Source organism: Vicugna pacos, chromosome 3 (genome assembly GCF_048564905.1).
Source record: "Vicugna pacos chromosome 3, VicPac4, whole genome shotgun sequence".
NCBI lineage: Eukaryota > Metazoa > Chordata > Mammalia > Artiodactyla > Camelidae > Vicugna > Vicugna pacos.
Genome location: NC_132989.1, coordinates 22,801,281 through 22,825,066, shown reverse-complemented (window position 1 = coordinate 22,825,066; position 23,786 = coordinate 22,801,281). Strand labels below are relative to the sequence as shown.

The 23,786-nt window shown below is 41.3% G+C and overlaps 2 protein-coding genes across 7 annotated transcripts in view; both read left to right on the top strand.

The window, feature by feature from the left end:
* PURA (purine rich element binding protein A) overlaps positions 1-23,786 on the top strand; it is a 37,923-nt gene that overhangs the window by 5,744 nt on the left and 8,393 nt on the right. For 3 of the 6 annotated variants that reach the window (XM_072956601.1, XM_072956584.1, XM_072956579.1), the window contains exon 2: positions 1,053-2,338. The exons of 1 other annotated variant lie outside the window; for it this stretch is intronic. In XM_072956601.1, coding sequence (XP_072812702.1) covers positions 1,197-2,165 — 969 coding nt within the window. In that variant the 5' untranslated portion in view covers positions 1,053-1,196 and the 3' untranslated portion in view covers positions 2,166-2,338. Of the gene's footprint in view, positions 1-2; positions 131-327; positions 530-1,052; positions 2,339-23,786 lie in introns of those variants that run through there. 2 more of the 6 variants (XM_072956596.1, XM_072956593.1) reach the window with 2 other exon arrangements.
* Positions 3,840-15,825, top strand: IGIP (IgA inducing protein). Its single transcript, XM_072956612.1, has one exon. It carries the CDS (start codon positions 15,488-15,490, stop codon positions 15,647-15,649), a length of 162 nt encoding a protein of 53 aa, XP_072812713.1. The 5' UTR covers positions 3,840-15,487; the 3' UTR covers positions 15,650-15,825.

The following is a 23,786-nucleotide window of genomic DNA, read 5'->3' as shown; positions in this document are numbered from 1 at the left end:
CAGAGCTGGCCGGCAACCCAGGCTGGGCTCAGCCCTAAACAGGGTGCCCCCCTTCCCCAAATCTCGGAAGGAGGAGGGGGAGGCAAGCAGGCGGTCGTGGTCCCCAGAGGGGCTGGTTGAAGGTTTTTGGGTGAGTGTGGGGTTTCTTTTTGATTGTTACTTGAGGGGAAGGGCAGAGCCAACGGGAACAGGCACTGCGGGCACCCGGGCCCTGGTGCGCCTGCCGTCCTCTGCTTGGCTCCCCCCCGCCGGTGAGTGCGCCCGCCCGCCCGCCCGCCCGACTGTGCGGGGCTGCGGTTGGGGGGAGGGGGGAGCGGGATCATCTGAGGCCAAAGCCACTGCCGTGCGCGGGGAGGGGGAGCGGCGGGAGCGAGGGGAGGGAGAGGGGAGGGACGGGCTAGGTGTCTGCTGCTCCGCGCCACTCCTGCCGGCGCCCCGTCCTCATCCCTGGCAGCCCCTTCTGCAGCTAAGGGTTACCGCCGCACCACCTCTCCTCTTCCTCGCCCGCCTCTGCGGCCAGGGCTCTGCGGTAGGAGACAGTCCAGCCAGGCGACGGGTGGGCCTGTCTGGGTTTGGGTCTGGATCTAGCTGGGGCCCGCAGGGGAGGGGTGGCCGTGACTCGGTGTCCCCTCTCTGCAGCCGGCTCAACTGCGCCGCGCAGGCCCCTCCCCTCACATCCTCTTTGGGGTCACTGGAAAGCAGAGCTCAAGCCTGTTCCCTGTGCGTAGTATGGCAATCTCCTTCTCATCCTTAGTCCCCCAACTCCCCGGGCCGAAGCCGCCCAGGGTCTGGCCAACAGCGACAGCCACAGTGGTGGCGGCAGCAGCTGCGACGCGGCGCGTCCTGCTCTCCCCCCTCCCAGCCAGGGGTGTGGGGTGAGGGCCGCCGGGTGGGCGCCGCCTGGCGGGCGGGCGGATGGGGGGCTGACACCGGGGAGGGGGCGCGGGTCACGTGCCGGCGGGCGGGTGGGCGCGTACAGTAGGGCGCCCTGCTACTGTACTGGGGAGTCAGTGCCCTGTTACCGGGTCTCGTCTGTCTCGTCTCTCCCGCAGATCTCGCGAGAGTGGCTGACTGGCTGTGGGGGTTGCGGCGGCAGCAGGCGGAGCCGGGGAGGGAAAGCAGCGGCGGCTGAGGCGACTGAGGCGGCGGCGGGCGGAGCGGCAGGCGGCGGCGGCGCGGCGGCGGAGCGCAGCATCATGGCGGACCGAGACAGCGGCAGCGAGCAGGGTGGTGCGGCGCTGGGCTCGGGCGGCTCCCTGGGGCACCCAGGCTCGGGCTCGGGCTCCGGCGGGGGCGGTGGTGGCGGCGGGGGCGGCGGCGGCAGTGGCGGCGGCGGCGGCGGGGCCCCGGGGGGGCTGCAGCACGAGACGCAGGAGCTGGCCTCCAAGCGGGTGGACATCCAGAACAAGCGCTTCTACCTGGACGTAAAGCAGAACGCCAAGGGCCGCTTCCTGAAGATCGCTGAGGTGGGCGCGGGCGGCAACAAGAGCCGCCTCACTCTCTCCATGTCAGTGGCCGTGGAGTTCCGCGACTACCTGGGCGACTTCATCGAGCACTACGCGCAGCTGGGCCCCAGCCAGCCGCCCGACCTGGCCCAGGCGCAGGACGAGCCGCGCCGGGCGCTTAAGAGCGAGTTCCTGGTGCGCGAGAACCGCAAGTACTACATGGATCTCAAGGAGAACCAGCGTGGCCGCTTCCTGCGCATCCGCCAGACGGTCAACCGGGGGCCCGGCCTGGGCTCCACGCAGGGCCAGACCATTGCACTGCCCGCACAGGGGCTCATCGAGTTCCGCGACGCTCTGGCCAAGCTCATCGACGACTACGGAGTGGAGGAGGAGCCGGCTGAGCTGCCCGAGGGCACCTCCTTGACTGTGGACAACAAGCGCTTCTTCTTCGATGTGGGCTCTAACAAGTACGGCGTGTTTATGCGAGTGAGCGAGGTGAAGCCCACTTACCGCAACTCCATCACCGTGCCCTACAAGGTGTGGGCCAAGTTCGGACACACCTTCTGCAAGTACTCGGAGGAGATGAAGAAGATTCAAGAGAAGCAGAGGGAGAAGCGAGCTGCCTGTGAGCAGCTTCACCAGCAGCAGCAGCAGCAGCAGGAGGAGACGGCCGCTGCCACCCTGCTACTGCAGGGTGAGGAAGAAGGGGAAGAAGATTGATCAAACTGAATGGAAAAAACCCCCACACACATGCACACACACACACACACACACACAGCCACACACAGAGAAAATATACTGTAAAGAAAGAGAGAAAATAAAAAGTTAAAAAGTTAAAAAAAAAAAACTTAACTCCAAGGGAGCACCACCCACAGAACCTCCACCAACTGACAGTTTCTCTTCTTGACTTGCCACCCATCGCTGGATGTTGTCCACTTTATCCACCATATAAAACAGTAAGCAGCTGCTAAAAACAAAAAACAAACAAAAAAATACAAAAAGTAATAACATTATATGAACTGTGTTTCCTACTTGATTAAAAAATATAAAGAACTGAGTGTTTATTTCCCTAATTAACCAAGAACTTTTGTACACGTTTAAGCTATTATTATTAAAAGTGTTTGCAAAATGGTCAAGATTATAATATTGCTGAATTATATAAAAGTCCTTTTCATGTTGAGCTAACATTTGACTTTAGCACAAAAAAGAGATATTTTAGAACACGTAAAATAATATTTTTAGTTTTTCTCATTTTGTTACCAAATTTCAAACCTTACATGGAGGTTATTATAGTATATTTGACACCCTATATACCTGTGATTAGAGATGTGTATATATATGAGGGCTAGGCATGCTGTGTGTCTGAGCTTTGTCTAAATGTTATGCAGAAGTTTGTAGAGTTAAAGGTACGTAGGTTTAATTCATGCAAGGTAAACAATAAGTGCTCTCTTTTATACAATATGCATTGCATCTGGACCTTAAACATATAAAAATGGTCAGTGAAACTTCTGTGAACATGAAGAAATTATTAAAAAAGGCATTTAAATGAAATTTGCTAAGTTGTGATTTTTACGGTTGGAACCAAAGTTATTCAAATAGTAAAAGAAAAAAGAGAAAGAAAGGAAAGGAAATCTCCCATAATATTTTTCTGCATCTGTTTGCTTTGACTGAGTAGGCGTTTTGTCATTATTGTGTATATGAGATGTACTTGTATCGTTCATAATATATTTTTTTTATTATGTGTAGAAAGGTTTTAAAAACTAACGTGCAGCAATTTCCAGTGAACCTGTACTTGGACATCAGGTAGTGAGTCTATTTGTGGTCACTAGCACTGTCTCCTAAACTTGTAAGAGGTCTGAAGCTATCCTTTGATTTTTGCCAGTGCTATTAACTTATGTAGACCTGTTAAAAAGCAGAGCAACACAATTATAGTTATCCTACTGAGCCATGGATTCTGAGCTTCATTTTAAAAGTGAAAGCCAAGTTGGTATATGTAAAGGATTTCCATGTAGCTGTGGTGCTAGTTATTACTGGCTACATTATATGCTAAGTGTTTTTGTGTTCCCCAAGTGTACAAGCCTTCTATCAAAAGTATGTTCTATAACTCATATATTCAAGGTGTAGGGTATGAAAATGCAAAGCTTAGGAGAGCACTTTACCAAGCTGGTGTCCTCCAAACTGAAATTGTTTGTAACGATAGTCTTTTACAGGTTTTCATTTAAAGATGTTCGTGTGCTTTTAATTGACAACTAACTTCTTGCTGCTGTATAGTAAAATATTAATATATTTTTATCATTAAACTGCTGCATGACTATCATCTTTGAGTGAAGAGAAAATGTTATAAAAAAAGATGCCTTAAACAGTACATTTTGGTTTGGAATTCTGTAGAAAGTATTTTGGTTAAAAAAAAAAAAGGTCTTGTCTGACAGAGAGAGTTCTGGGGATGGAATTGTTTTCTTGGCAAATCCAGCCATATAGATCTAACTGCTGTATGTAGAAGACACCACCTGTAGGAGCTGGAAGGTATCAGTGCTTCTCACATTGTAAAGCATTGGCCTAGGAAGGTGAAACAGTTGCCTTTTTGAAGGATTTTTTTTCTGCTGGTTCTTTGGGTTTTGATTTGATATTTTTAAGCTCCCTGGTTGAATGTGTTGTCTTTGTTTTTGAGATCTACTGTATGTGTTGAATAACAAGCTATTTCCATTGTACTGTGCATTTTCCCATTAAATTGTTTGCTTTTAATATTCATACGATGTTAAATATGAGGTGACCGTACAATAGTTAGGAGTTTCTTTACTTACAAAATCACTGGAAATGATTAAATTGCTTTCCCCCTTACCCCAAGATGCATTTTTCTTATTTCCATATAGTAAAGTTGAGCTTTTACAGTGCATAATGTGACATTTGGAATGCTTATCAACTGCATGTAAACATTAATAACCTGCACTTTTTTGTCTTAAGGTTTGTTGAGCTGTTTTGTTCACTGTACTTTAACTGTGATATGGAAAAGACTGCATTCTCTGTGTTGTTACTAGTTAGGAAAGAGAATTGCTTTGATTTTGTCTCTTGTTTACTATAGCTTCTTAAAGTTAAGCCTTGTGCTACAGGTTGTTGGAGTACTCCTAGATCAGTGTTTCATAGTAGCCAGCAATAAGTAGTGCAAGTCAACAAAAACACAGCAAACTTAGGCAAAGTGTCCTTTCTTTGAGATGCGAGTTCTTTCATGAGGTTTTCTTTAGGGTCCGAGTTACCTAAAGTGAAGCCTTTCTTACCTATAGACTTCAGATTCTGCTTGGAATCCTACCGGATCAAGAAGCACATGCATTGTGCAGTTGTCTTTACACTATAACAGTTAAACACAATCTTACTAAGATTTTGAAACCATTGTCTGATTTATGGTCAGTGGGTTGAAAAAGAAATCCACATGCAGATCTTTTAAGACTTAAGACATGATCATGGAAAAGACTAATGACTGTAAAGATGCTCTTTTTTTTTGCATCTCACTTTACCTCCCCAAGTACCCTTCCATTCTTCCCTCTCCCCTCTCCTGTTTCATCCTTTTCCAGCCCTTCCCCCCTCCAGGTGCTCGGTACTTTACCAAGGTTCTATATCTCAGTGTTTTATGTTGGAGTTTTTCCTTGTTTTTATTTTACTAGTTGGTAAACCCTGTTTGTGCTGAAACAAAAAAGGAAATGGTATATTTGACCATATGCTTTATTTATAGAAGACAGTATGATCAAATGTGCCAAAAACAAGCAAACAAAATTTAATTCCTGACAAGTATGCCTTATTTTTAATGATCTGCTTTGTCTTACAATTAAGGTCCAAGAGCTTGGTTAAACTTTATTATTTGCCTAAGTATAAAAGAACACTTCAAATGCATTGTGTTCTTTAAAATGAGAGACACTGTCAAGTAATTTAATCCAGAGATCAGCCACCAGATTTGAAATGCCCATATATGTGTGTGTGTTTGGTGTTATTTGTTTGTTTGTTTTCTTTTAAATCACCAAATCTTTTTTTAAGCAACTTTTTATTTGTGCCTCCTATTTATCATGCTGATGTTTGAAGCAGCAGTCATCCAGCCATAGAGGGAGCTAAAGTAACCAGAACTGTAGAAATCATTATACATGCCTTTGACAACAAAGGAAGTTCATAAGAAAAGCCATGTTGGCTTTTCCTCCACTAGATACAGATTGAAGGTAGATGAATATTTGCCAAATGGGAAAAAAAGACAATGTGAGTCAGGAAAGACAAACTTTTCCAGCTTCTCAAAAGCCATGGAGAGTAGAAACCAAAACTAACAGGGAAATAAAAAACCTTGAAAGTCTCACTTTCTAGTTATCTCATGCAGGGGTTGAAATTTGACTCTTAAGTGGGAAATATATCAGTGTATTTTTTAGGTCTTCACATCTAGATATGGATAACTATTCCAGTATGATTTTTCAGGTAATGCTGCTAGCAGTTTTAACCCCTGCTTAAGGAAGACAGATAATTTCATTTGGGAGCAAATACTTGTTGCCTTGAAAAATAGCACTGTAATAGCCTATGATAATTAGTTATAGAATAACCTTTATCCCTTTTAAACTATGCAAATTATTAAATAAGTGTAAATTAGGACTCAATTAAAGATAGTTGATTATATTGCAATCAGATGGCACTTACAGACTTAACTGGAGCGTATACAAATAAAATCTATTAGTCTAAGAGTTTTGTATGCTAACAGAAAAATATAATTTAGCTACCTATTCTAAAAATGGTGAATATTATTAATATTGTACAATAGGACTGGGAAGACTGCCTCCTTTTTTGAAGAGAGAGAGATTAAGGATTTTTATAATTGTTTTTCATCAAAGTTTAATATTTTTGTCAAATTTTTAGGTATTTAATTTGTAAAACAGTTTGCTTTGTACTGGCATACAGAAAATAGGGTATTGATTTTAAACTTTTTGAAGCCAAGTGATCAAGTACATTTGTAATAAAAGTCAATGGATCTATATCAGTTGTACTCACTGTTTTCATTTCTTATACTTATTAATATAGGAATGCTGTACTTTTTCTGTAGGAAAACAACTAAATTTGGGTGGAAGGGAGGGGAAAAGATAAGTCCGTTGATAATGAGAACCTGGGTGGGTACCATGACCCAAGCACTTTATATAATCTTTAAGTCAGTTAAGATTTAATATATTATAAAAGATGTATAGGTCACTTTTTTCTTATTTTTTTCTTATGAAATTTGATGTTTGTGGGGATTATCTCATTTTTTCTGTTCTTTAACATTTTGCATTTGGCAATGTTGAAACTTTCTAAACTAACACATTTTTCTTTATGATATTTTGGGTTATCCACCAGCCATGGTTGACCCCACCATGGACCTGATTTTTTTTTATCTCCCACACATGGTTCATCCTCTCTTCAATATTCCCACTCATTATTTTTCGTATTACACACACATAAACACATACACACACATATTTCCATGTAATTTTAGAATGGGATTTCGGAAATTGTTGCTCTGGTGGCTTTCATAGCTCCACAATTTGTTTTATTTTACATGTGAACACACTTTTAAGATTTTTTCCCCCATAACAAATGAGATACCGAATCTAATGACATTTTCCCTTTTCATTATCAGAATGAGATTCTGCTTTCTCTGTAGCATCCTTTATGCTAAAATGAGAATCTTTAGCCACTTAGGTTTTGAAAAATTGGTGATAGCTCTGAGTATAACATTTATAGTTGATGATCCCTAACTTTGAGTATCTTAATGATTTGTAGGTATATATACTTCCTCGTGAGAGTGGAATGAATAGGAGAGAGAATTTATTAGAATTGCTTAAGTGAATAAATTCACTGAAGTTATTTGTACAAAGTTGTCTTAAAGTTTATCCACTTTTAAATCATTTATTATAATATTTCTGTTTATCTTCATTGCAAGCTAACCAAATTTAGGCCATTCATAATGAAATTGTGTAAAGCTAAAGTGACCTGCTATTAAAATTACTGTTTTCACCCAGCACATTAATTACTGTAGAGAATTTATAGTAATTTTTTAGGGAAAGCTGATTTTACTACTTGAAGGGTTATTTGATCCTAGAACAAAACCTAAATTTAAGGCCTAGGCCATTTGATAGGTTCTTTTTGAGCAGAAATTTTAATATTATGGGCTAAGTGAAGATCATCTAAACTAACATTAGCATGTCAGGTAGAATTTCCTAATGTAAGAACAACCAGGTGAAAAGTGAAAGATATGATTGCTTTCAAGCCAATAGTTTGTCATCTCAACTGCTAAACTGACTACCAAGTTTTGACGTTGAATGATCCTAGGCAATTTATGTCTTTAGAAAAGTTGAGTATGACAAAGGTCACTTGTTAGAAATATTTTTCTTAAAAAGGATTTCATAGCTACTCATTTATTTTTATTTTGTCCCCATATTGTGTTTAGTATTTATTTCCTTTTTTTTCCCTGATGTGCTTTGCTTTTGTGGAAAATTGTCTTGTTTGATAGGCAGAAACATGGTGGTGATCTTCTGTGTAAAATAGTTACTTCTTACAGACCAGAAATATTTTACTCATTTTTGAATCACAAGATTTTTGCATTTTCATGAATACATCTTTTATTATGATAATTATTAGTAATATGCTTACTAATTAAATTTTTGTAGCATCTCCTAGAAAAAATTTGAGCTAAAGAGTTTAATTTTCTTGATTCAGGGTGCACTTTAATAATTCAAGAAGCCTCCAAGTTCAAGGACCAAACTTTTATATTCTAGAATTTTGAAAAACATGGAAATATTCTTGTTGGCATGCGTTTTGCTCTAAACTGGATTAATGCAGAAGGATTCTAGAAGGGATTTAAGAAAAGATGTCCTTCTTACAAAGTGGCAGTCAAACTTATGGGACAGGTGACTTATGTATTCACATTGACCAGCTCAAATAGTGATGGCCATCAGCTACTGAATTAATAGACTCATGTTGGGGAATGAGTCAAACGCCCATTGATCTGGAGTGGATTGGTAGTTTCCAGTGCAGGTAGTTGTTGGTGACATTTGGTTTACCTCCTTACCATATAACCCTAGCATTTTCTTTCTCCCATTCCCCCTTTTCCCTGTCTGTCTCCTTTATTCTTCTTGTCATAGGCCTGCCAGTGGTACTCCAGTTTATCTCCTTAGGAGGGAGGTAAAGAAATTGCTGCCTCCTGTCTTGGAACATAGCTAACTAATCCCAGAAAGATTTCCGTATGATGTGGTGATTGGACAGTTTTTTATGACTGTTGTTTTCCCCATAGTCTTAAGTTGACAGTTTGAAGAGCGTTGAAATTGTTTAAGAAATTTGAACTGAAGAAAGTAAGAAGTATGTGTATCTTAGGTAAGTTACTGGAAGCTGAGACTTACTGGTTTGGAAATTTGAGAGCAGAAAGGGGAGAGCTGTTTACTGTGTTCATGAGTGGGAATGTGGAAGGTATATTAAGGGAATGGTTTGGAGGTAAAGTGGGAGAGATTTTTGTTGTAGGTAGGAAAAGACACTAAGGTGGAGCCTTATATGAGAGTTGTTTGCTAGGGACAATGAAGTTGATCTTCACGAAGGAAGTTTCAGTAAAACCAGAGAAAATGTGTCCCTTATTGGTTATGAGAAAGCTGTTGGTCTGTAGCTAGATATGATGATGATGATGCATTATACAAGTCTATTTTCAGGTGTAGGATGTTTGCTTTTCTGGATAAATTAAATAGCACAATTGTGGAATGGCAACTTTTCTGGTCAAGGCAAGTAGGTGCTGGGGACTTACTATTTTGAGGAAAAGAAATAAGAAAATTACAAACTTTTTCACAGTTATCATTTTTAAACTATCAGAAATATTTATCATACAGACTATTCTCCTGGGCTCATGTTACAATATAGTTTACCTTTCCTTTTCAAAATGTTCTTTAGGTCAAATTACTTAGTTTTACAGTCCACCAAGATCCATATTTTGCTTTGCTTTTACAGAACCTTGAGCCTTTGGTCCATGTATATTTCTTAGAAGAGGACAGTAAACCGGGTAAAAAACCTGAATTGCAGTTTTAGATGTCTTTTCTATTTCTTTTATATTTGCAATCCTAGCAGTCACTTAACATTGTGAACCTTGTGAGACCCTCAATAATACTATACTTCTAAAATTAGACAACATACCCCACAAACTCAAGTTTCTGTTCCTTTTCCTCTATATTACTTTAAAATTGTAGAATTCCCAAGAGTTCAGTGGTGGCAAATGTTAACAATGTAATTTAGTACATCCTGAAAGTTCTTATGTCCTTTGTACAGTGAACTGATAGTGTTTAGATTTCTGTTCCCAGTATCCCAGGAGCATCTTGAATTATTTAAGATAAAGAATTGCTATAATATTTGTTTTTAAAGTTACATAATTCAAGTATATTTGGATTAACTCTGTTTTCTAGTTTAGTGTGGACTTGGTCTCAGTGATTTTGACAGATTACTTTCAAGTTTCATTTTACCCAAATCTGTATACATTAGTGATAAAACCTCCTTAGAAATAGCTTAAAAAAGTGTGTGTGTGGGGGTTCTGATTTTGTATTTGAAATGTAAATTTTCTAGCAAATGTCAACTTCATTAACAATAGCAGAATTATTTTTATTTTAACTTATTTTGTAGAGTTGGCACATAGTATGATTTTCACATATTATTGTGTGTCAGATTTTACATTATAATAGTTACATACTATAACTTGTTTAAGTCATTGCAGAGCCGTCTTAAATAACCCCTCCCTTAGGAAGTGTTTAAACAGAGGTGAATTCCCAAACCTGTGTCAAGAACCAGTGATTTAAATGACTGTGAGACAGGTCTTTGAAAGGCTCCCTTGGGTCAATGGAGATAAATGATAGCCCATTTCCATGCTGCATACAGTTGTTAGGGTTTATAAAGTTCTCAATATATAAAAGTGCAAAAGCAGGAAAGACTATGTAAAGTTGCCTATAAAATTTCTATTTTCCATTATTTGCACTATTTATCTTTGCACTTGATTTTTTGAAAGTTAAGACACTTTCACTTTTGTTTCTAGTCTTTTCTAATTTCTTACAGAATTTTGTTTTCAATACCCCACCCAAAGCAAAACTTATATGCAATTAAATATTCTTTATAAGTCCAAGAAAATATTTCTTAGTGTTAGCTCTGTACGAGCAAAACTTTGTTTTGATAAAATTTTTAATATGGGCCTTTATTTGCCAATATAATCCTTTGTAAATGTGAGTTTTATTAAACTATTTGAATAGACAAAGTGAAAGCTTAGGATAGGAAAAAAATATATATATATATGTGTATGAAATGATGTCTTTGAGGTCCAACTTCCAGCCTGAAAAGGCCTGGTTTTGGAGTGTTGATGTGTTTTCACTGAAGTCAATGAGATTTTAGTATAGCTGGTTATTGGCTTAAAAAAGCTGGAAGTGAAGTGGGTGGCAAGTGGCAGCTCCCTCTTTCATGTAGTTTTCCATAATACTCGTGGAGTTTCCTCATGATCTATGTGATATAATTGGTATTGAAATAATTATATTAAATGAATATTCCTTTTTGGAATTCAAGGTTGACTCACTTTTTGAGGGGGGGAGGGTGGCAAGGGATAAGAGACTTTATTTTAACTAGAGGCATTCTTATAACCTCAAGATGTGCTCTAGAAAGAATAGAACAAAAAGTGTACCTGTGAACGTATTTTTTGTCTTAGTGAGATTGTGCGACACAGTGTTCGAAATTGCAAAAAAGTTTTTGACAATTTTGTCAATAGAACAGAAATGTGTGGGCTAAAATTATTTTTTTGTAAGTTATTTAGTTATTTCACTTTATAGTCCCTTTCCCATAGACTTTCACGCACTTCATACTTAAAAACCAACAAGTGAGAGGCCTCTCTTCAGATCTGGTTTATTTTTGGAATGCCTGAGTGTGTTTCTGATTTGGGGGGGATGCAACGGGGGTGGTGTTTTAATTCTTGACATGCTCTTCTCAGCATGTTTTGCTATTCATTCTGGATCTTCTGTTTGCAAATTCTGTTGAAAATTCAGTGACGTATTTGAAATGAGAAGGTTCTCTATGACATAGTGTGAATGTTTGTGGCTGGACTCTATTGTGGAAACTTGTGGCTTTGTTTTTAATTGGGGTAGAAAGTTAAGCTTCCATTGTTCGGATTTTAGCTTTATCTAGTGGAATTGTGCCCAGTGGTTGTCTAAATATGGACCAATTTTGGGAAATGAAGGTTGACAAATGTGTATTTGACTCTAGGTAATCCTTTACTCAAAATCGTAAATTAAAGGCTTACATCATTAGAGTTGTTTTAGGTTGAATGTGGATGATGATCAGCATTGTATCTATGAATTTCCTTTGGGAAAACAGAAAACTTCAGTCTCCAAACCTTTTCCTGGAGACTTAAATTTATCATATATGGAAAAATGAAAGAATTTTAGAAAGTGGCTTTCATTATTTTTAAATGGAGTTTAATCAGCTTAATTATTTTTTTCTAGTTTGAAGCATTTATTTCGCAAATGTGAATAAAGGGAAAAGATCAACAATTTGGCCCCCCCATTTTTGAGGCCATTTTTAGTTTTCTGCCCCCATTTCCCAATCCTGGTATAAAATGAATTACGGGTATCCCTCTAAGTCCCTGTAACCCCTTTTTGGGGTCACAGATATCTTTGATAATCTGATGAAAGTGATGGACCCTCTTCCCAGAAAGGAAATGCACATACACAAGTAATTTTGCATACAACCTCAGGGGCATCACACATCTTCTGAAACTCAAGTTAAGGATCTCTGCTCTAAATAAACTCTATAGAGAGAAGTTTAATGTAATTAATTGGTAAAATTAGGAAATAATTATTGGCTTAAAACTTTTCACAGTGGAATTATTGTCAGATGGTCGCCCCTATTAGCAAAATGTAACATTGCAACCAGCTTTGTTAGACATTAGAACATACAGACAGAAGGAAAAATGAAGCAAAGTTCTGAGAGCTATTTTTAAGGAGTCAGGGCATCTCTAGATGTGGGAGCCACTCCTGGTTCAAGGCAGGGGTCAGGGTGCCTGACAGCTTCTAGCAGGGTAGAGTTTGATGAACTACAATGCTCAGGATGCCAAGGGGTTAGCCAGTATCTTAACCCCTTCCTCACCAAAAGATTTTAGTTTTATCTGTTGGGAAACAAGATGTCACTAGGGAAAAAAAAAAGATTTGCCTTACAACTTTGCTGAAACACATCAGTTTGGTGACATATGGGACATTGGTATTATTTTTGAGAAGGTACATAAAACCAAAGTAAATTATTCTCTATGTAGAACATTATTTACTAGTAACATTTGTTTGGATGTATTAGCTTTGACAGTTTTTACCAGTAATATTGGTTTTACTTAAAACTGGGAATCCAGTTTATAAATAGGATAGTTGATATATCTGTCCTTTCCCCATGTAAAGAATAGTTTAAAGGTTTATGCATACTTTTTACTTTTCTCTCTTGATGCCATGGAGTAGGGTGGGTGGGGTAGGGGGAGATCTCTGAGTCAACAACTGACAAAATGTCTTCAAATTTAAAAACTGAGAAGCAGCACCTTATTTAAGTCTAACTGTACACCATTTTAATGCATGTATTAGTTTTAATAATGATTTTTGGTGCATGCCTTTGGGCTTATTCAAAAGTGTACAATAGGAAAGTATATGTATTTCCTTTCTTAGAAAGGAGATGTTTTTCTACTTTGCAACATGTGATTACAAAAATCTTCCTCTGTGGGAAGATTAACCATGTATTGAACTACTGAAAAGTATATATTTTTAGATATACAGAGGGAATCTACATGGAGCAGCATTCAGACCTATATAGAAGTCATAGCATTCTGTATAGGACCAAAAAGGAAACAACATTAAACACTTAAACAGACTTTGTTGGGTAGAAATACCTTTAGATCTTGCATTGACTTCCAAAAAGAAAATGCCACAGAAGTTTGCTGAAAACTTTTGTTGTTTGAATTTTCTCTGTCAGTGTATTTAGCCCAACTACAACAGCTTTGGGTTAACACATACATAGGAATCAAAAAAACAAAGCTAACTAAATAAGTCAGTCTGGTTTGCCAATCCAACTTGACTGAAATAAGTAAACTAATCACTTACAACATGAAAAACTGTCCAACTCCTCTAAGGTTTTGACAAAATAACCTTGGCTGATGTGGGAAGACTCCCACTTTGATTTCTGACCTGACAGTGAAGATTCATGCTTGACATGATTTCAAACCAGACAGCGTCTGTTTAAGGAGCTATGGTACAGTTTGCTAATTCAATCCCAGATACCTGTTGATTACCTGTGAGATCTAGAGTCCAAAGTAGCCAGCAGCTGCATCCCTGAGTGCTCTGTGCCCATCAGATCTCTTAAAGTAAGCAGGTTGGGACAGGTCACAGCTCCTGATGAGTGACTTCAGGTGCTGTGGGCAGCCCCAGATTCAAGAATTGTATCTGCTTTCTTGGGAGTCATCACTGAACTAATGTCCCACATGGTGTTACTTTAGATGCTCTCTCGGAAGAGGCCCAGAGCACACATCCTAACTGCTTGTGGTACTCAGAGAGGGGGTGCTAACTCTGATGCCCTGGCCAAATTCCAGTTTAGGGATGTGGGTCTTCTTGCCATTCTAATTGGAAATGTGCATCGCTTCCCGTTTTCCCTGTTGATCTCAGTGCAAACTGCACTAGTCTATTTCTTTGCCCCAGTCCAAGTCTCTCAGATGCTGGTGTGTATAATATGGGCCAAGTTCATGCCTTATCCTAATGTAGGAGAGTTGAGGAATGAGTGAGCTCGGTGTCAAAGTGTCCTGTAGTTGGAGGGTAAACTCTTGTGATGTTCTAGGGATGAAATTGGCCCTCTTTTAGCTTAAATTAGGGAATGTGCACTGGCCGGAGGCTTCTTGCCATGAGGTGTGAACTGAAACCTATTTTCCCTCTTTTCTTATAGCATGTTGAGAAAATCTGTTGGGTTTTTAGCAGTCAGGGAAGGCCGGAGTTCTGCAGCTCTAATCTGGGTAACTGAGGCTGGTATGAGCAAGACTTTGGTTAATTAACTAGGTTCTCAGATGCCACAGACTCCGTGAAAAGTCACCATTATTTTCAATGGTTGTGATAGAATTTTCCCCAGTAGTCATTATTTTAAGATTATATTGCAGAGTTGCTTTATTTGAGCTTTTCGTGTATACACAATCCCAAACTGGAAGAAATAATGATTTAAAAAAAGGAATCCTGCTGTGAAAGGTATATATTACTCTAGATTTTTCTTACTGTAAATATTGTAAGATTGTAATACTGTCGATATTTTATTAACCAACAAATGTTAATCTATGTGAATTCAGACTTATTTTAAATGTGCTTCTTATTTACTGTGTGTGGTCCCTGTTGCTGACAGTATTAAGTTATATTCTGATGTAAGATTAACTTTATTAAAGAATGTAAACATTAATGTTTTCTTATGGGAAAACAAATAAAGTATAAAGAAGACAATTCTTTTCATTAAAACATACTGTGTATTTACACTTGCTAGACCCAGCACCACTTATAAATTTAGTACACTGTTCAAAATTTTAGTTAACACAGCTGGCATGGTTGTGCTCCATTTGAAAGTCTAAGAGTAGGTATTGTTGGAATCTAAACAGTTTGTATTTGTCTGCTGTGAATCATAATCTTGAAATTTCTAATCAAGTTTGTAAAATTTTTATAGTAAAACATTTTAATGACAATTTAAAAATTTATCTTCTCTAAAGAATGGTCAAAACAATATCCTTTCAGAAATAGAATTGTTCTTTAATATCTTTCCAAAATGACTTTGGTTAAATGGACCAGATGTATGTTAGTTAAAATTTAGGACAAAGTTGTAATATTCTTTGAGTTTACAAGTTAATCCTTATTGGAGATGTGCCAATTATACAGTAGAATATCATTAATTTGCACTGTTTGGGGACCCCATTAAGAATGCTGAATTTTGCCAACTAAGAAGTAAGCAATTGCAATTTTAAAAGTAAATTTGAGCATTCTGTATTAAATATGTGCAGTTATTATCACATGAAGAAGCGCAGTGTGTCGGGCTGTAATATAACCATACTTGCTGTCATGTTCTCCCATCTCAGTGCTGGGAACTCACCATGTGGAAACCAAGCAAATGTGTTGTGCATCAGCCGGCTTGAGTTTGTTCAATATCAAAGCTGAAACTAGCGAGGTCTGCTGTACTGCTTATTGAAGTATTGTGATTCTTTTAGGCATTGATTCTTACAAAATATATACTGTAACAGTATACTTTGTACAGATTTAAATTTTATTTGAAAAAATGAAATAAAGTAGGCAAAAAAATAAAGATGTTTATTTTTCATGTGACTGTATAAACAGATCAGTCTTTTGTTTCAGTGCCTTTGTTGGGGGGGCGGTTACGGTTGCTCTTGGGAATTTTTTTCTGATAGAAACCATTTTCAGGATTTTGTAGCAAGTATACTTGCCTGATCATTAATTGGCTACAAGCACTAAGTGTGCTCTCTCACACTGGAAAACTCTATTTTCTATTAAATTTATTTAGTTTTAAAGTTTTTATGTGAATGGCTTCCCTATCTTGCTTCCTGAGTCAGTTTTTAAAATTCTGTGGTGGTGTGATGGTTAACCAAGCCATGACAATTAAAGAGAAAGGGACACTTTCCCCATTGATCATGCCCCTTTTCCATGGAGGGCTTTTTGTTTTGTGTTGTTTTAAATTTGAAGTTGATTTTGAGTAGTGGAAGGGTTACAAAAGAGTACATGACAAAAGATGAAGAGAATCCTCTGCAGAAAATAGAGGTTGTGCTTGAAAATAACATCCTTTCAATACTCCATTTCTAGTGAGTGCGGTGGTAGACAGTGAATGAAGTTACCAATAAAAATGTGGCACAGGCGTGATCCTTCAGCATAGTTTTAGCGGGATCGTCTCTTAGAAGATGAGATTATCTGACCAAAAAGAACCATCCCAGTTTTGCCTCTAACGCAAAAAACTAGTAGAGGCTTCAGGTGTATGATATTTTCCTCAACCTTTAGAAATGGAGTTGGAAGTTTTATGTGTGCTTTCTCCTCATGTTATCTCTTCTGATGCTTTCACTTACTTTCAGGCTGGGTACGAGAAGGCTTGGAACAAGTAGTTGCAGGAACCTTTTTCCTGCAAAAACCACACTGTGAAAAAATTGTCATTGTTATTTAAATGTATATGACAGTGGTTATATTCTTTTTATGGATGCATAGCATAGAAATATCTCAAGTTCATAGTAGCACAGGCTTCCCTGAGTAAATCCCAAGAAAGTGTTGTTGTTGTTGTCGTTGTTGCTGCTGTTTTGGTTTTTTCTTGCTAAAATGGCCCTCCTTTGTAGAGAAACCATCTGTTGGACTACAGCTAGCCATAGCTAGCTAGCTGTTGAACTAGCTCCCCCATCTGATGGCCACCAACTCCGGTAAAAATAATACAGAAACTTTGCTATATGAAAAGTTAAAGCTGACGGTGCCTCTGTTCCGCGTAGGTAGTAGTGAAGGGTGGAGGTGGCGGGTACTAAGAAACTGTGGTTTTCCCTAAGTACGGCAGTGCTTCTGATTTGGGTGGCACACAGAGGGCAAGTGGGTACTTTCTGAAGAGGAGACCAGATTCTTCTCTCTCCTCAAGGTGGGATCAGACAATCTCTGGGTCCCTGTCCAAGAAGAGGGCTCTCTAGTACAGGAGGTTGTGGTAGAAACTCTAGCCATGATCTGTAATAAGTATAAGAGAATGAAAAGCCAGAAGCTGGGCCCCTTCCTAACTGTCCTGTGGCCTTACTCTTTTAAAGATTCCAAATGGGGCTATGATTAAATATGACCTGTGGTCATTTTGGAGAGCTGGAGGTGAGGGTCTACTGCAGGCCTCCAGGGGAAACATCCCAGACTTGGAGTAGGTCTGAACTACATACAGGGCAAAATTTAAAGGCCCATAAGAGCCCTTCAAGAAAGGGGCCCAGCATGGTCAACAGATCTATTATCATTTTTATTTAGCACTTTCTTTTTTAAACTGATACGATTGGCAATCTCTTCCTACCCCCACCTCCAATGGATGTTAACTTTTATTTAACCATGTGGCATGTCATTTACTTTGGCTCTTTTGCATGGTTTTTAGAAATCTCTTTGTTCCTAGTGCCAGTAACAATTTCTTTCTTAGCAGACAGGACTTTTTTGATTTGGGGTACTGGATTTTGGAAGAGATTCTGCTCATTCAGGATCAGAGGAAAGAGAAATCTCTTTTTCAGTGTTTGCTAGCTAACCTCAGGGCCAGCACGCATCACTACTGTTTTCACTTCAGCAGTATCCCCCACACTTCTCGGACTTGAGGAGGAGCCACTTTTTATTCTCTGAAGATGGGATTCTACCTTAATTTCGCAAATATCCAGAGTATTTCCAATAACGTTGTTCCAGTTTTCCTACCAACGTTGATTTTCATTCATTTTGATTTGTTCAAATCAGGCCATTTGGCACTTAGGTTGGCAGTGAGAAAATGTCACAAAACAGACTCCCTGAATGTTGCAGTGTTTAAAAGAGCAGGATATCCCCACCTTACAGCCAGCAGGGTTGTTCAGTTAACCCCGCCATCCTAGGAATCCAGATTCTCCCTGCATGCCCAGCTCACAGCTCAGACCTTCCCCAGGGAGCAGAAGTTTCTCTGTCAGCCTCCTTGGGAGATTGGCAGCAGCAGCTCCAGCCTAGCTCGGCTTTTTCTTTTGGTCTCTGGCAGTGACACCAAGGTTGGGTCTGTACTGCCAACATCCTAAATTTTTCCAAGCCCACCATTTTTTTTAAACTAATGTTGAGTGCTTAATATATGCAAGCTAAGTGTTTTATCTAGGTTATTTCATTAAATCTTACTACAACCTTATAAAATAGACACTGTTATTATCCCTATTCTACAGAAGAGGAAACTAAAGACACAGAGAGATTAAGTAACATGCCCATGGTCACACAGTCAGAATTCAGGTCATGAGTCCTGGCAAGCTGATGCCAAAGCATGCCCTTGGTCTCAGTCACTCTAGTGTGTTGTCTTCCTCATGAGGTCCTCCCTCCTCTTCCCCTAATTTGTAGGGTCTCCCTAATTTGGACCGATGGTGCCTCGCCTCAGGATCTGTTTAGCTGGATGGCAAGGCCAGTGTTCCCTGAAGCAAAGGAAGATTTTTCTGTATAGCACAAAAGCCACACTTCCTATTCTGAAGGTTGATTCATGAATGAATTCACATCTTCATTTCCCCCTCCCCTTTCATGGAGGAATGACTTACTCAGAGCAGGTTTGAGGAAAGCTGGCAAATGGCCCTTCCAAGCCTCTCTCCACTGCTCTTGCTTAAAGTAAGTACGGCACTGAGTACTGTTCCTGCCTCTTCCCATCCTCACCACAGTGACCTGGTCAAAGAGCTCCGTGAATGAGCTCTTCAATTCTGTTTAGTGGCGTCGTCGATTCCTTTCTTATTCCCAGATTGTACCCCTCAGCAGACAGCCTGTCTTCCTTACGGCATTCCTTCCTTCCTTCCTTCCTTCCTTCCTTCCTTCCTTCCTTCCTTCCTTCCTTCCTTCCTTCCTTCCTTCCTTCCTTCCTTCTCTTCTGTCTAGGTCCATTTGGCTTCAGATACAGGCTCAAAAAGGATCAGGGACAGTTTCTAGGAGAGGATCTGGATCTGCCCAGATTCCCAAAACCTCACTATTCACCAGCCATTGGCCCTATAATTGGATTGGTCAGGGCCAGCTCTGTGGTTTCCAGGTCAGAGTTTTGCTTGGGCTTTCATGTTTCTGAAGGCACTTTCCTGCATCCTCTAGAATGCTATTTCCCAGGTGCTTCCTGACGTCCAAGGGGAGGTCTAGAGTCACTCTCCAGGGGCTTCTTCCAAAAATAAAATATGAAGTTCCTTGGGACTTAAGGGTGGTTTTGAGGGCTGTGGTATCTGCTAGAACTCTTGTCTGAAAAGGGAAGATCATAATCCCTCATGTTTTTTGATATCCCCTAAAGCCGTGATTCTCAGGCTGTGGTCTCTGGACCAAGAGCATTGGCATCCCCTTGGAAATTGTTAGAAATGTAAACTCTTGGTCCTTACTACAGACTGAACTGAGTCAGAACCTGCAGGGGCCCAGCAACCCCTGCTGTAACAAGCCTCCAGCTGACTCTGCTGCACATTGACGTGTGAAGTGTGTGAACTCTTTCGGAGTTTCAGGTTTAAGAATCTGAGGAAAGCTTGGGGCCCTTTTGGCTGCTTCACTGACTGCCTGAAGCCTGAGTCAAGAATCCCTGCTCTGGAACTTAGATCTTGTCCATGCCTCTCTGGCTTCCACCCTTTCCATACCACCTTGAGAAGGGGTGGCCACATGCTCCCTGCTGGTTCTTTCACCTGTGTCCTGTCAATGAGAATGGGTAGTCCTTGAACCAGAGAGCACAGAGGAAAGGGCTTGCTGTTCTGTGTATGTGCTGCAACTGTAGCCTGTGGCCTCTATTCAGAAACCAATTGCTCTGGCATGAGGCACCAGGCCAATGCCTGGGCAAAGAGAAAAGCAATTCCTTCTCCTGGAGCTGGGAGCTCTGTGTCAGAGCAGAACTGCTAAAAACTGCTGAACTTTCTGTGACAGTCATGACTGGGGCATATTGCTTTGTCAATGGCAAGTCCTGTTTATGCGTGTTGTCCCTGATTAATTGTTTGTGGCACACACCCCCCCCCCCGCCCCGTTCACTTGCACAAGTATCCTGGTTTGAATGACAAATTATATGGTCACTCCTTTTCTCACTTAACAGCCTCCTCACTGGTCTGCTTCTAGCCATTCTTGGCCCCTGCAATCCATTCTCTACACAGCAGCTAACTTATAAATATGGTTACAAGGCCCTTATGATCTGGCCCCACCTAATTCCCCAGTTTTCCCTCCTTCCTTTCACCTCCTTGTTCATCTCTCTTAAGCCATACTGGTCATATTCCTGAATCTTGACTGCATGGAGCACATTGCTACCTAAGGGTCTTTGGCTTTGCTCTTCCCTCTGCCCGGAACATACTTCCCTATAAATCCTCACACACTAGCCCTTTTTCATAATCAGGCCTCAGCTTTCACGTTCCCGTTTCAAGGAGGCCTCCTTCTAATCACTCTCCTTCACTTCTCTGTTTCAGTTTTCTTCCCAGTGCTTAACACTGTCCAGAACTGTCTTTTCTATCCTTTTCTGTCAATGGGTTAACACTATGCGGGCAGGACTAAGGCATCCCCAGGACCCAGACAAGTCTGGCACACAGCAGGTACTCAATAAACATCTCTTAGCTAAGTGGCTAGACTTTAGCAACTCTGGGAGTTCCTGTGCCTCCAGGGCTGACTTCCTTATCCACACTGAATGCAAGTATTGTCATCCTGTTTTATCTCACCTTGGGTCCACAGGTGGCATAGGACAAGGACCCTGAATATAAGATGATTTTTTTCTGCCTGCTGCCAACCCATTTAGCTTCTTGTACCTCCCATCTCTGTATGGATCTCAGCATCCCCTCTGCCTAGATGTTTCATCTCCAGATGAGGTTCTGGGGAAAGGGCAGTAACCCTGGACTCAACAGGTAGCTTAATGCCCACTCTGCCCACAACTGTCTCCCAAAGCACTGTTGATTGGGCTCCAGTCAATTGTCATGCACTTGGGGGACCCCTTGGCCACTAAGCAAATGATGGGCAGGCTTCTTCTGGACTTTTCCCTTGATGAGCTGGGAACTCACTCTTCCTGGAATCCACTAGTTGAGGGAAAGGAGGAGACTAGCTATCCAAGGGGTGATACACCCTGTTTCCAAATGCTGAGGGGCAGGAGGTGTTGAGAGAAGTATGGCCTGTGTAGCACACTAACATTACTGGTGACATTTCACCAAATCCTGGCTCTTCTGCTCTCTGTCCCTTGCTCTACCCCCCAGTCTTTAAAATGGGAGTAGTGACAACCAAACCCCCTCCCCGCAACAACTTTCCAGGGAAGAAGTGAAAAAGAACCTCCTTCCTTCATTCTTAACCTGAGGAGGAAATGAGGCTCCTGTGCTCAGCTGAGTTTAAAATAAATTTAGGCTCCAGGGTAAATTTAGGACTATGGAATATGGACTCAAATAGCAAAGTCATACAGAGACAGGAGATAGAGTTTGAGGATTTCCAACCAACTCTCTATGAAGTGAGCCCTTGATGAGAACCAGACTGTGGCATGGTGGGCAGAGGACAGAGAAGGGGAAGTGAGGGCTTGGAGACCAGACCATCACTCTGGAGGATTTCCAAGGTCTTGGTCTGAGTTCTAGCCTTTGGGGAAGGAGCTTGGAAGGGGAGGTTAAGTGTTAGGTTTGAAGTCAGGCTTTGGTGCGAATCCAGACTCTGTCCCTCACTAACTTTGCGGCCTTCAGCAGCTCTACCTAACTTTTACTGGTCTCAGTTTTCTCATCTGTAAATGGGATGAGAGTGCCCACTTCATTTGATTGTTGGGAAGATTAAATGAAATACTTTATGTGAATGGCTTGTAGCACAGAGAAGTGTTTGATAAATGCTATCATCATCATTATCCTCGCTCTTGTACCATTGATAAAAAGGGAGACAAATGCGGAACTTGAGTAGTTGATAGGAGCGCTGCCTCCAACTGCCCCTTCATTCCAGGCAGAGAAACCATGAAAAGAGCAGATGCCTTATGATCAGCTAGTCTGCATTTAGTGGAAGGGAGGGGAGCCCATTCTGACCCCTTCCCATTTCAGCTTTGGTCCTGCTGTCATACCTTTCCACAGCTAGCCCAAGGAGGCTCCAGTCTGTGATGCTCTCTTCACAGGCCTAGTTGTATACTGGACCCAATTTATTTTTGGTTTGTCACTTAGTATCTCTGGGCCAGGCCTGGAGTGTCTGAGGTTTTCTGGAGATGGTAGAGGAGACTGCTCTTTTGAAAAACAAAAGGAAGTCTCAGTCTAGGGGCTCTGCTTCCTTCTGGCCGTAGGCAACAGCAGAGAATCTGCCATCTGCTGAGGGTGTGGGATGACAAGAGGTCAGTGCTGAATATTAATTCACCTGTTGGACATCTAAGATAGCAGTTAATCAGCCCTGGGAAACAGCTCTTGCATAACAAAAGGAGAGATTTGCCTTTGGCAGAAATTCTTAAGCTGGGGCTTTTGGGGGGTCTGTAAAGCTACTGATATTTTACATAAGATTATACCTGTATGTGCAAAGTACCTTTTCCTGAGAAGAGGTTCCATGGTTTTCTTCAAAACTCTCAAAGGAAGTCACAGCCCAAATAGGTTCAGAATCACTGGTCCTGATCTGAAAGTAGAAACAGAACCCTCCCCTAGGGGGTCTCTAAGAGTCTGCATCCTTCAGCCTGGCTGATCAGCATGACTGTTAATGAGAAGGGCCTGGAAGAGGGCTTGCTTAGGCTTCAAGGAAAGACACCTGTTCTCCTTATTGGACCTGGGTTGACTGGTTGGAGCCTCCTCTGTCCACTGGGAAGTTGGAGATTTTGAGCTAGCTAAATATCTCCTATTTTCCCTGAATTTTTGTTGCAATATCATAACACACTCTAAACTGCTGTATTTTGTGCCAGATGGGAGGACTGGACTTGTGTCATCTCGGAGGTGGGAGGCACGCCTGGGTGACGGTGCTGGGTGCGTGCTGGTAGTAGTAATGGTGGGTGAGGGGTGCAGGGGTCTCCTTATGTTGCCCTCATTTGGATACTTGGTTTATGGTTGGTACTCAGCCACAGTTTTTACATGGATATGGAGTGTTTCCTTCCCTTTCGGAGACATTAAATCTGAGTTTCATAGTCCATTTTTTAACTTCCCTGAGGCTAGTGACTCCTCCTCACCCCTGTGGTGTCCTTTCATGAGGGATCGGGTGCCTTGGTCTTCTCCTTAGCTGTGCTTATTTTACTTCTGACCCCTCACCCTAAAAATCCTGAAAAATTGCTCTGAAAGCCAACTCGGGGCCTGTGAGAATGTTTGATGCTTCTTGGAATATGACTCCATCTTTGAGTCTCTGCCCCACTTCTGGCCAGTCCTGGTGCTGTCTCCTGGTTTTCTCAATACCCATCCTTCCTTGTTGCAGCTTCTCATGTTATAAAATGGCACCTATCTCCCTGCTGAGAATTTGTCCCTCCTCTCAAACCCCAGGTCCATGTGCTCAACTCAGATGAGTGGATGGCATCAGAATATGGCAGAGGTTTCCTAAGACTTGGCTGTCCTACTCGAATCAGGCAGGCACACTCTGAGCTCAGAGTCGGCTCACAAGTACGAAGTATGGGCTGAGAGTAGCTGAGCAGTGGTTCCCTGGACTCCCTCAAGAGCAGAGCCTGCTTCCTGTAGGGTGAACTGGCTGA